Raw genomic sequence first — 13354 nt, forward strand, 5'->3', positions numbered from 1 at the left:
TGGGCATAATGGAAACTCCAACCCCCTTTTCCAATATGGTAGCCACGCCCCTAAAAGGGTGTGTTCGAGATGGTTTCACGTCTGGATTTTTTTTCTCGTCAATATAAACGTCTGTTGGAAGTTTCATTCGGTTAAGAAATGTTGGCACAATTTTTTCCCAAGGTAGGTATAATATAGGTTTTCCCGGCCAATCTCCGATTTTTTTCTTATCAGTTTCAAGTTGGGGGCATTCGATTTCCTTTTTAGGCTGCCAGGATTTTGCACTGTATGTTCGTTTTTGTTTTGGGGCATTTTATTTTGTTTTGTTGCATGCAAGATTTAATTTGTAGTATTCTTAAATTAAGTCTTTCCAACCACTTGACGGTTGACGCATTCAAATTAGCGAACGTCGGTGCGCTTACAACGCATTACCATGGTTTTCGTTTCTAGTTCGCTTTTGGGCAATCACTTTCATCGTGTGGCTATTCAAATCAATTTTTCCCAAAACATCTTGGTGACTGTAGATTTACAATGTAATAAATTAACTGATTTGAAGGATAGAAGATGTACTGAAATAAAAAGGGCTAAGATAATTTCTTTATCACTGTTTACGTTGACGATTTCTTGACGTGCAAGACATCTGGTCATGTATGTTTGGCAATGGTTGTACCATCGCGAACACTTCTATTTGGTAATTTCTTCAAAGTTTTCTTGCGTATATCTGACCGAACACTTATTTTAAGGGCCCATGCAAAGTAATCGTCCAATGCAAAACCTTAAAATCACATCTTTGTGTCACATTTTAACCTTTTTTTCAAGTTTTATTTGTTTCCCTTTGAAGGGTGTTTTTGGTGCCTTTTCCGTTTTTATGCTAATGCAAAGTTCTATATTCAAGCATTAGCAAAATGTTGTTGTCATTCCGAACAGATTAATTTTACATGGCAGTTTCAGCACAAAAACAATGTTAGAATTTTGGATATTTTGCTGCCATAAAGTTCTTTTCTTTGGTGATTCTTTGATGCATCAGTACATGGCAGCAAGCCAAAGAGCAATCCTTTCCCGAAAAAAAAATTTTACGCAAATTTTGCGTGAATAATTTGAAGGAGACCCCCCCTAGACTGAACATTGTCTTCCTGAAATCACATCATAGCAACAGCGCACTCAGTGGTCCAAAAAAGCATGGAAACGTTTAAATGTTTAAAGACGTGCACTTTGCAATAAGACTAACTGTACAAAAGTGTCTAAGCGTTAAATTGGTATAGCGCCCTCTCGTGATTATGGATCTAGAAAATTCCAACGTGATTCCAATTTTAGTCACATTTGTCCTGAAATCATTCCGATAAACCTCGCAATTATTCCTTCAATCAAACGTAAAATCCCAGGTTAACCTAAATTTTCCTAATCATCTGTATGCCGTCCATCAGCGGCCATGCGTAGAAGCTAAAAGTGAGTAGATTTATAAATGATTTTAAGGGATATTTTGTGGGGGGTTTTGTAATGGATAAATAACGTGGGTTTCCTCACATGTTGTTTTATGGGTACATGTACGTACATTTTATTGATCTATTTACTAAGGATTATGCCCTCATTTTTAATCATTATTGCTGGTTAATTTGGTGTAATTTGGGGCTTATAATAGCTTATCTAATCCCTCAGTTTGTTAGATAATTTAGTTGATACTGGGGAAATTATTACACGAATCTTAGTCCATTTTCATATGTTTTCATGTCACCTCATAAATGTAGGTTCCAATATTTATTATTGTATTAATTTGGTTTTCTTGTAGAACCACGGCCTACCACACGGCTTACACAACCTACATTGCAGTTCACGGCTCCCATACCACGGCTTAAAGTCTTCATCAGTAAATTAACCTAATCAGCTCACCTACTATCTTCATCATTGTAATGTGAGAACAATCAGTAATTAAAGGAGAGCAAATCAACCAATCATAGACTCGTCACCAGTCTCCTGTCCTGCCCTTTCTTTCATGGTCCTTCGAGCCGGATCCTCTATACCAGCGACCTGCGGATTTTACCACAATGTCTGAACACCATGCCGATGATGTTCTGGCCGAGGAGAACCGTGATGAGTCTGTTGCTTCAAAGCACTCCGGCAGCCAACGCACTAATAGCTCATCAAGTTCCCATAACTCACACCTATCCGGTCTTAGTGATAAGGATGCAGCTAAGATGCGAACACTCAGAAGAAGAATTCGTCTTAACGAGCTGGAGTGCCAACTCCAGGAAGATCAGACCGCTGATGAGCAACTTCGTAAACTTGACGAGAAGGCCTGCTCTGCCCGACTTAAAGCTGAAGAAGTGGAGCGACAGGCGTTGCGAGAGCGTGAGGCCCTCACCTCCAAATTATCCCGTCAATGCAGAGTGCGGATTGCTCGTCAAGAACTCTTGGAGGCTGAAGCCATCAGTGCCATGTTGAATAACGAAACATCATCATCATCATCACCATCACATCCTTTAATGGGTACAGACGATCAGTCACCCCCACAAAGTGCATCCTCAACTCCACAACCAGACATGCAGCAAACATCCACAAGTGTTTCATCCTCTGTTTGTCATGGTAATCCAAGTGCTCCACTTGTGACATCTCACCCAGACATTCAGCAAGCACCCCCATGTGTTTCCTCCTCTGTCTGTCATTCGACTCCATCTGGTGCCCCATCCTCGACCTCACCGCCGGACATTCAGCAAACACTACCCTGTGTTTCGACCTCTGTTTGTCATGGTGCCCCAGTGAGTGCGACCTTACCCGCATCAGTGGTAACCAGTGATGTCACTCCAAGACAAGGCATTCCTACTCCAGGGACTTGTCCTCCGCACTTGCCATACCCAATGGCTTCTGTACCCTCCTTAACGGTGTCATCAGCACCAACCGTTATGGATCTCCTTGTTGCATCATCACATGGAATCCCTAAACCTACCCTGCCAAAGTTTTCTGATGGGAAGGAGAAAGAATTCGCCCTCCTCAAGCTGGCTTTGGTGAACCTCATTGATGTGCATCCCCATCTTTCCGAACAGTATAAGTTCCAAATACTGATCGACAGACTTGGTGGCCGAGCATTAAAGCTTGCCAAGTCATTCCTGTACGCCAGTCAACCGTACACCTAGGCCCTCCAAGCCCTCACTGGCAAGTATGGACAACCCAGACAACTCGTGCAGAGTGAAATTGGAGCCATCATGTCCACTCCTCCAATCAAGTATGGAGATACAGATGCACTTGATGACTTTTCTCTTGATGTTCTGTCACTCGTTGGAATGCTCCAAGCCTTGGAAGGCGCGGAGGGAGTTGAACTTCGATGTGGATCACATGTCGATCGTCTGCTGGGAAAACTGGCCCCCTCTCACCGAAACAGTTTCATGGAGCATTGCCTGAAGAAGGGCATACTGGAACCAAACAGCAGCAAGACATACACCTTGCCCCAGTTTGCAGAGTGGCTTCGCACAAAGTCACAGTCCCAGAGCTTCGCTAGTAGAGCTGTATCCAGTCACAACTCAGCAGGCTCTAAACCAACCCACTAACAAAGCCAGCACCGAGCCCCGAAGAAGGAGGTTTCCACAACTGTGTTCATGGCCTCACCGAACACAAAGGACAAACCCAAGTTCAAGCCTAAACCATACTGTCCCTACTGCGACAACAAGGAGCACTTCCTCGGTGGCTGCCCAGAGATCAAGAAGATGAGCACCGACCAGATCATCCAATGGATCAAAGACAAGGGACGTTGTTGGAAATGTGGGCGAACCCATAAGCCAGAGGACTGCACATTGAAAAAGCCTTGTCATACCTGCAAGGAAATTCACCTCACTGTACTACATGATGCCGCCAAGAAGGCAACCAGTCATGTGTATAGGCTCCAGACGTCCAACCAAGCAGTCTTCGTGGACAAACCAACTCGTCCCCACAACGTCATGCTCAAGATTCTCCCAGTTACCCTCCATGGTCCAGGGGGATCCATCGACACATATGCCATACTGGATGACGGTTCTGAAAGAACCATGCTACTCCAGTCAGCAGCTGCCAGACTCAAGCTTCATGGCAACCCAGAGACTATGTTGCTCAGGACTGTTCGTGAAGACATTGTTGAATGTCAAGGCCAGTCTTGTACCTTCCAGATGTCAGCTAGAGACAAACCTGAAGAGATGTACACTGTAACTGGAGCCAGTAACTTGTGCCTGTCCCAGTACACATATCCTGTTGAAGATCTGCAACACCGCTACTCCCATCTCCGTCACCTTCAGTTGCCCGTAATCAATAATGCTTCTCCACAGGTCCTCATTGGATCTGATCAGGCAGATCTCATCGTGGCAAGACATCCAATCAAGTCTGGCACACGTGGAGCTCCAGTTGCCATCAACACTAAGCTGGGTTGGACCCTCCAGGGAACCAGAAGCAGCTGAAAGAACAGAAGGTTTTCAAAACTTCTCTGTTTCCACAAAACTTCTCTGTTTCATGCAGCACGTGGAGAGGTTGTGGCAGGCTGATGTGCTACCGTACCTGAATGACAAGCAAGCTACCCGTTCTAAGCATGATCAACAGGCAGTTCAGATGCTTGAGGCCACAACTCAACGCGTTCAAGTCAACGGGATAGGGCGCTACGCCACTCCGCTCCTGAGGCAAGGGGATGAGATGAAATTCCATGACCCAAAAGAGGCAGTGCTACCGACTCGGAAGGGGACCGAGAAGAGACTCGACAAATACCCACAGCTTGCCGAGAAACACAACGAGCTAATCGCCAAGTTGGTCGATGCGGGTCACGTGAGGATCTTGCCAAAGGATGAAGCAGACAAGTCCGAAGAATCCTGGTTCATCTTACACCATACCGTATACCACAACGGAAAGTATCGACTAGTATTCAACTGCTCCTTCCGGTACAACAACCAGATCCTTAATGAGCACCTTCTGCCAGGGCCAACACTCGGTGCATGACTCATAGGTGTACTACTCCGCTTCAGACAACACGCAGTAGCAATCTCAGGAGACATCAAAGCGATGTTTTATCAAGTACGCCTCCTACCAGAAGACCGATGCCTCTTCCGATTCCTGTGGCGCAACCTACAAGTCGACAAAGAGCCAGACATCTACGAATGGCAGGTGCTTCCCTTTGGCTCGACTTGTAGTCCCTGCTGTGCTACCTATGCTCTGAGAAAGCACGCCTTTGACCATGAGAAGGACTATCCAGAAGTTGCAAAGGCAGTCGACAAGTCCTTCTATGTTGACAACTGCTTGCAGAGTCTACCGGTCGAGACAGATGCCAAAGCCCTTGTCCAGAAGATGCGAAACCTGCTTGCTGACGGTGGGTTTGAAATACGACAGTGGGCCAGCAAAGTTCCTGCTGTAGTAGAAGATCTCCCACCAGATGCCCGTTCTGATGGCTGTGAGCTGTGGTTAACCTTCGGGGAGACCAATTCCACTGAAGGCACACTTGGTATGTTGTGGGAATGCAGTTCAGATGCCCTGCTGTACCGCCACAGACCCATCAGCTATGACTGCCTCAACATGAGGAATATGTATAAGATCCTCGCGAGCCAGTACGACCCTATAGGGTACCTAACCCCATTTACAGCCCGAGCGAGAGTCATTGTCCAAGACCTGTGGAAGACGAAGCGCAACTGGGATGATCCACTTGAGCCGGGTGATATCAGAGACCAGTGGCAAGCCTGGGAGAGTGAACCTCCCCACCTGACTGGAGTGAAGCTTAACAGATGCTACACACCACCAAATGTCAAGACAGAGGCTGCCCATCGCCAACTTCACATTTTCTGTGATGCATCGGAGAGAGTTTACGGAGCTGTGGCTTACATCCGAACAGAAGATGAAGATCACAACGTCCATGTTAGCTTCATCATGGCCAGGTCCCGTGTTGCCCCCAAACGGCAACTCTCAATGCCTCGTCTAGAGCTCTCTGCAGCTTAGCCGGTGCCCAATTAGCTGATCTTGTCCAGAAAGAGTTGACTCTTCCTCTTGATGAAGTCATCCTGTGGAGTGACTCGACTACTGTGCTCACCTGGCTGCAATCAGAATCCTGCCGGTATAAAGTGTTCGTTGGCACCCGTGTCGCAGAAATACAGACCCTGACCGATGTTGACAAGTGGCGGTATGTCGACACCAAGAACAACCCCGCGGATGACCTTACAAGAGGCAAAACCCTGGTTGACCTCAGCCAAGCCAATAGATGGAGAGATGGTCCTTCCTTCCTCCGGTTGACTCCCGACACATGGCCAGCTCACCCGTCTACATCACAGACAGAAGACCCATCTGAGTTCAAGAAGTCAACCTTCTGCGGTGCTGTGGTCGTCATTCAGCCCAACTTACCTGATCCATCCGAACATGACACCTGGAGTGACCTTGTTGCAGCTACCATGCAGCATCTTCATGGGGCGGCCGAGGATGCTGATCCTACCAAGTTGGTTGAACAACGGGTAGAAGCCGAGATGTTTCTTTATCAGCGTGCTCAACAAGATTCCTTCCCAGAGGAGATTGCTTGCATCCAAGCAGGCAAAGAGCTCCCCCGTGGTAGCAGACTCCTACAGCTTGCTCCAGAGTATGACGAATCTTGGGGCCTCATCCGAGTGGGAGGACGTCTTCGTCGTACCCAAGATCTACCCAAAGACACCAAGCATCCCATCATGATGAATCCAGCTCATCCCATAACAAAGCTTATCATCCGTGACTACGATGAGAAGTTGCTCCACTACGGACCTGAGCGCATCCTGGCAGAGATCCGACGTAAGTTTTGGATACTACGCAGAAGAGAAGCAATCCGAAAACATCAACGCCAGTGCTTCGAATGCCAGAAGTGGAGAGCTAGCCCTCAAGTTCCGAAGATGGGAGATTTGCCTCCAGCACGCCTCCGCCTCTTCAAGCCTCCCTTCTACTTAACAGGGGTAGACTGTTTCGGTCCAATGACGTGCAAGATTGGGAGAAGGAGCGAGAAGCGTTGGGGGATCATATTTAAATGTATGACCACCAGGGCCATTCACCTTGACCTACTAGACAGCCTCGATACTGACGCGTTCTTGATGGCCTTTAGACGGTTCATCTCCAGAAGAGGGAAACCATTCGAGATCCTGTGCGACTGTGGCACTAATTTCAAAGGAGGTGATAATGAGCTACGGGACGCCTTTGCTGCCATGGATCCTATCATACAGCAGGAGCTTGCCAAGCACCAGGTCAAGTTTGTGTTTAACCCTCTGAAGGCTCCACACTTTGGAGGAACCTGGGAACGGGAGATCAAGTCCGTGAAAGATGGCCTAAGAGTTGCCCTGAATGAGCAGTCCGTCCCCGAGTCAGTACTTCGCACTGTGCTCATTGAAGTCGAGGGAATCTTAAATTCCAAGCCTATGGGGTATGTCTCATCTAATGTTGCAGATCCCGATCCAGTCGATCCAAACCTTCTGCTGATGGGGCGGCATGATGCGACTCTCCCTCAGGTTGTCTATCCTGCAAGGGATTTACTTGGCAGACGACGCTGGAAGCATAGCCAGGTCCTCGCTGATCACTTTTGGTCCGGGTTCGTCAAATCCTACCTGCCGACTCTCCAGGAACGCCAGAAGTGGCGTACAGACCGTCCGAACCTGACCACCATTGATGTCGTTATGATTGTCGACCCAGCACTCAGCAGAGCTCAGTTGCCCATCGGAAGAGTTGCAGAGACCTTTCCGGGTTCCGACGGTCGTGTCCGCACTGCCAGCGTGAGCGTTCGAGGTAAAACCTACACTCGCCCAGTGGCACGACTGATCAGGTTTCCGGAGGTCAGTGACGACAACATACCCGATGGTGAACCCAACAACACCTAAACTGTTAACTTGTATCAATACTCTTGTAATTCTTAGGGACACTTTCAGATTTAGTAAATTTTATGCTCAAATTTAGGGGCGGCTGTACAAAAGTGTCTAAGCGTTAAATTGGTATAGCGCCCTCTCGTGATTATGAATCTAGAAAATTCCAACGTGATTCCAATTTTAGTCACATTTGTCCTGAAATCATTCCGATAAACCTCGCAATTATTCCTTCAATCAAACGTAAAATCCCAGGTTAACCCAAATTTTCCTAATCATCTGTATGCCGTCCATCAGCGGCCATGCGTAGAAGCTAAAAGTGAGTAGATTTATAGATGATTTTAAGGGATATTTTGTGGGGGGTTTTGTAATGGATAAATAACGTGGGTTTCCTCACATGTTGTTTTATGGGTACATGAACGTACATTTTATTGATCTTTTTACTAAGGATTATGCCCTCATATTTTATCATTATTGCTGGTTAATTTAGTGTAATTTGGGGCTTATAATAGCTTATCTAATCCCTCAGTTTGTTAGATAATTTAGTTGATACTGGGGAAATTATTACACGAATCTTAGTCCATTTTCATATGTTTTCATGTCACCTCATAAATGTAGGTTCCAATATTTATTATTGTATTAATTTGGTTTTCTTGTAGAACCACGGCCTACCACACGGCTTACACAACCTACATTGCATTTCACGGCTCCCATACCACGGCTTAAAGTCTTCATCAGTAAATTAACCTAATCAGCTCACCTACTATCTTCATCATTGTAATGTGAGAACAATCAGTAATTAAAGGAGAGCAAATCAACCAATCATAGACTCGTCACCAATCTCCTGTCCTGCCCTTTCTTTCACTAACCAAAAAAGGATCGTAAGATGTCTGAATAGTTTTCATACATTTCAGAGTAGTAGAAAGTTAGTAGTAGAAAGCAAAATGTGTTCCTGAGAAACATTCCTCGCACGAATCCTTTAATTTAGAAAGAGAGATGTGCATTTACGGATTGAAAACATCAAATATGATTTACGCCGAGATAATTTAGAATTTTAAAAGTCTTAAAACATGCTTGGCAAAATGGGAAATACGTTTGCCCATTAATGAAGAGGAATGCCCGATCAACCCCCTACTACTGGTTCAGGCGAAATTGAATGAACAATGGGATACTTTTAATTTGAAGGCGATAGATTGCTCGGATAGTCAAGTTGAATGATTCTTTTTGATTATCGAATGACGATCTGTGTGATCTTTCAATTTCAATCTAAACTGAATGAGCCAGGTTAATGGTGAAGTTGGCCGGGAAAACCTACAATTACCCCCCCCCCCCTTTAAATGGCTGCCACTCGCACCAAAAAGGTGCTTTTGTGATGGTTCCACATCTGGAAAACACTTATAATCTATATAATTATGTCTTTGTGAGGTTTCCTGCCTTGGTGACAAGTGGAAACAACCCAGTTTTCACTGCGGGCATGATGAGTCCCCCTTTTTTTATATTGCTGCCACGCCCGTAAAAGGGTGAATTTGGGATGGCTCCACATCTAAAACTTTTTGCCACATTAATATGAACAAAGAATATGAGCCATGTTTCACGCTATTATGAAAAAGTGCACAATTTTGTCACATATCCGCTGCACCATATTGGTATTTCGTCTAATTCATACCCAGTTGAATGTTTGTTTTATTTTCATTTAAAATTTTTATATTTGTTTGTTTGATTATTTGGGGTACATTGTTTAATTAATGAAATTTTCTTTCGAATTAAATTCCTTAGTTTTTCAATGTTATTTTATTGCGCGCGTTACAATGTATTTATTTGAGTTTGGCATCCCATAATAAACATTTAGTCATTCAGTATAAATGTAGTAAATAGTTCAAAGTATATTCATTTCTCATTAAACTTCATGTAAAAAAGGAAGCAAGGGCCAAGCGGATTTGTGCTCGGAAATCAAAAATGTTACCGAAGGCAATCACCAACGCACCTCACAAAAAATGAACACGGTTCTTCATTCATGGCAAAAGTTATCGTTGAAAGTCCTTTTTCAAGTGCTGTCATGGCTGGGGCCGGTACAGGCCGAATATCGCCGAGCTGGGAGACGGAATCGTCAACCCGTGCAAAATTACTAAAACTATTATGTAGTATCTTTGCATGAAAGCTATGTATATTAGGCACCTAGTGATCTGAAACCACACACCCAAACCCAGACATTACCTCATCCACATTGGATGCATGAACCCCAACTTACTAAATGAATAATGAATAAGGTCCCAACTTGGATCAGATTGCACCCTAGAACAATGTAGCCCTTTGATAAGTATAAACCTCATGCGATGTACTGAGATGTACTGGGACACAATAAACCAAGCAAGCATCGAAACAACAACTATTATCCATGTGCTAGTGACAAGCTCACTACATTACATTGGCGACGAGGACGGGATAACAAAATTGTGAGGATATATCAACATATCAAGATGGCACAAGGCATCAAAGCTGAACCAGACCACCTCTAGACATGGCAGATCACAACCTTGCCATAAATATTCTCGGCATCGCGGATCAGAGCATCCCGCAAAAACGCCTACTACAAGATCCAGTCATGACCCTCGTGATCATCCGAGCAACAGCAACTGCTTCAAACCACTACGCAAAAATCTACCGGAGTACGGAACAGCAGACGGGCGCCAAACATGTCCAACGCCATTATCAGCGACGAACCACCAAGCTCTCCGGATAGCGACTCCGAAGATGACTACGTGTTCTAATCGAACAATATCAGCCAACCACCAAGCGTGTTATCAACAACACCAAAGAACAAACAAGCGTGTTAAGCAACGACACTGAAGAACAAACGCGCGTGTTAATAATGACACCAAATAACAAACAAGCGTGTAAATCACAACACCAACATACTGACACACGTCAACTCTGACCATGATGCAACCATGGACTAACGAACGTCAATTCTGGCCTGGCCAAGTGGGCCATCAATAATATCTGCATCCACAATGGAAAGAGAGTGCAGCACAACTAGAACACCAACAACTCTTTGGAAACGACTGAACTTTAACTTCGAACACTGATCATCGGAAACAACTGAACTGAACTGTATATACCGCAATGAATCTCTTTATGTTTACCCTGTGCATGATCATACTTTCTCTTAAACTATAAACCAGTCTAACTTGATCTACTGCTTCATCATGTTCATGAACTTTGTACATCGAACAATGAACATTTCTCTACTAATTAACTGTATAAAATTAAATTTAGATTTATCAACTGTTTCCAAAAAAATTAGATCTAGATTTAAATCATGCACCATTATATTATTCATTGCATTCTTGCTGTATATTAGCCAGTTCCATTCTAAGGTGAGGAGGGATGTAGTATCCTTGCATGAAAGCTATGTATATTAGGCACCTAGTGATCTGAAACCACACACCCAAACCCAGACATTACCTCATCCTCATTGGAATGCATGAACCCCAACTTACTATTAATGAATAATGAATAAGGCCCCAACTTGGATCAGATTGCACCCTAAAACAATGTAGCCCTTTGATAAGTATAAACCTCATGCGATGTACTGAGATGTACTGAGACACAATAAACCAAACAAGCATCGAAGCAACAACTATTATCCATGTGCTAGTGACAAGCTCACAACATTACATATTAATATTACCACTACTATCTAGCGAGCCAGTCGTGGCTGGCTCGCAAAAAAGAAGCGTGATTAATGTTCATTGCATGCAAAGATGACACCCCAGACTCACCACGCCTTGCTTGTTAGCTCTTTGATGACCGGGTGGATTTAGGCATTCTTGGAAGTTACTCGATGAGATCCAACTTCAACCAGACAACGAAACTACCCTTAAGAAATTTGAAGACAACTTCGGATAAATTTCGAAGTATAACTTGATGCTGAACAGGAGAATAGCGATAACGATGTTTCCACATTCATTTACTGCAACGAAGTGGTCTTCTCCACGTGACAACAGCCCACACCTTGCCTCTGTCTAACCACGTTGCTGCTGGGCTAGCCAATCCGCTCATTAATGCATTATTCATGAACTCCAATAAATCATTAAACATAAAACCCATTCGTGCTGCGTGTAAGATATTTTATCGTTCAGTCGATAAAATTGATTTTTTTTTTCAATTTTAAACCTCGAACGTTTGTAACTACCTGTAGATGTCATGATTGACGTTGCATTTCCCCCTCATCTTCGGAAATGGGTTCATATTCATATATAGGTTTCTTTCTTCATCCCTCGATCCGTTTCGAAGAAGTTGGTTTCCTTTTGATTTAAGGGATTGTATATGTATTTTAAATTCACATTAACGTTTGACCTTCTAGTAACCCAGAAGGAAATGTTAAGCGAGTTTGCGTTCAAAGATCAAATATATTTATCAATGCATGGTCTATTAGATTACCAAGCTTGATCATGATTTTGTTTATTTAGCTTATGGGTTATAATTGGACGAAGATCATCACATTCTCAACTAATATCGTTTATGTAATGCCTTAAGGCGTCACTATGACCTCACGGTAATATGTACCCCCCTGTATCAGGATTGATGTCAATAAACATATGAAGTTCATGCTATGGACGGGTTTAAAGCAATGTCGAGAATTATGGTCACCGCCGAAAGCGTGTCATGAACATCCCTATTACCCAACGGAAGTCGCAAAAAAATTATTATAAGTTCCCCCTAAATACTTGCATATTCTTAGGCCGAATACCAAAAAAAATGTTTCTGGTACGGGTTTTTAAAAAAAAAAGGAGGAAGAGAGGAAGACCATCTTGAAAAAATATATAAAATAAAAACATAACTGTTTATTTTGATGGTCGCAATTTTGAAATTTCCTGCAACCGTTGGTGTTTCCACTGTTCAAAGACACTTTTAAAATTAAAGACAAGTTGGACAAGAAAACTGAACATATTTACAGTGTCATTTAGTGATGTATTGGTCACATATTTCGCAAGTATTTATTTTTAGATGAATTTGTGGACTTTTTCTGTGTTTTTTACTGCATTTTTCAAAAATAAAAAAATAATAAAAAAATTCCAGACGGCCTCCATAAAGGAAGCGGGCGGGGACGAGAAACATATTTTTTTTTGTTTACTTCGCCTTACTTGTTAACTGGTCGGTTTTAATTATGACATAACTGGTCGAAAATTATTATTATAGGCGTCGTTTTTTATTTATAAAATTACAGAGTGAAATTATTACATTACATCAAAAGTGGTAAAATAGCGCACCCTCTTGTTCGTGCAGGGAGCTGATTGTGGATTCTGAAGCGCCATTAATTACATCGCCTGGTCATATATTTATGCTTCTGCCAATTCCTTAAAAAATGAATTAAAAAATGTTTAAAGTTTGACGCCGTCGAAAGTTCACCTTAGCTATGCAGTGGTAAACCTTTGACAACTCTGAGATGAAATAAAATTGTACATACTTGTAACGCAAAAATAATAAGAAATCAGGTTGGAGCTTGTAGCTGTACAGAAATTCTAATGACAAAGGTCGCGCATGCACAAGCACTTGAAGGGTTTGTTTATTGTGTA

The 13354-nt window shown here is 43.4% G+C and overlaps 1 protein-coding gene across 1 annotated transcript; it reads left to right on the forward strand.

Annotated features, from left to right (window-relative positions):
* Positions 1-4986: 4986 nt before the first annotated feature.
* LOC119720933 lies at positions 4987-7793 on the forward strand. The gene is made up of 2 exons (XM_038190800.1): positions 4987-5829; positions 5940-7793. Exons 1-2 carry the CDS (start codon positions 4987-4989, stop codon positions 7791-7793), a joined length of 2697 nt encoding a protein of 898 aa, XP_038046728.1.
* The last annotated feature ends 5561 nt before the right edge of the window (positions 7794-13354 follow it).

The sequence above is a fragment of the Patiria miniata genome, unplaced genomic scaffold (genome assembly GCF_015706575.1).
Source record: "Patiria miniata isolate m_02_andy unplaced genomic scaffold, ASM1570657v1 HiC_scaffold_9, whole genome shotgun sequence".
Taxonomy (NCBI): domain Eukaryota; kingdom Metazoa; phylum Echinodermata; class Asteroidea; order Valvatida; family Asterinidae; genus Patiria; species Patiria miniata.

Bases quoted from the DNA above. Each gene is read 5' to 3' on its own strand.
- LOC119720933 (XM_038190800.1), top strand. From the start codon at position 4,987: ATGTTTTATCAAGTACGCCTCCTACCAGAAGACCGATGCCTCTTCCGA. The intron at 5,830-5,939 runs GTTAGCTTCATC...GATCTTGTCCAG, and splicing joins ATGAAGATCACAACGTCCAT to AAAGAGTTGACTCTTCCTCT.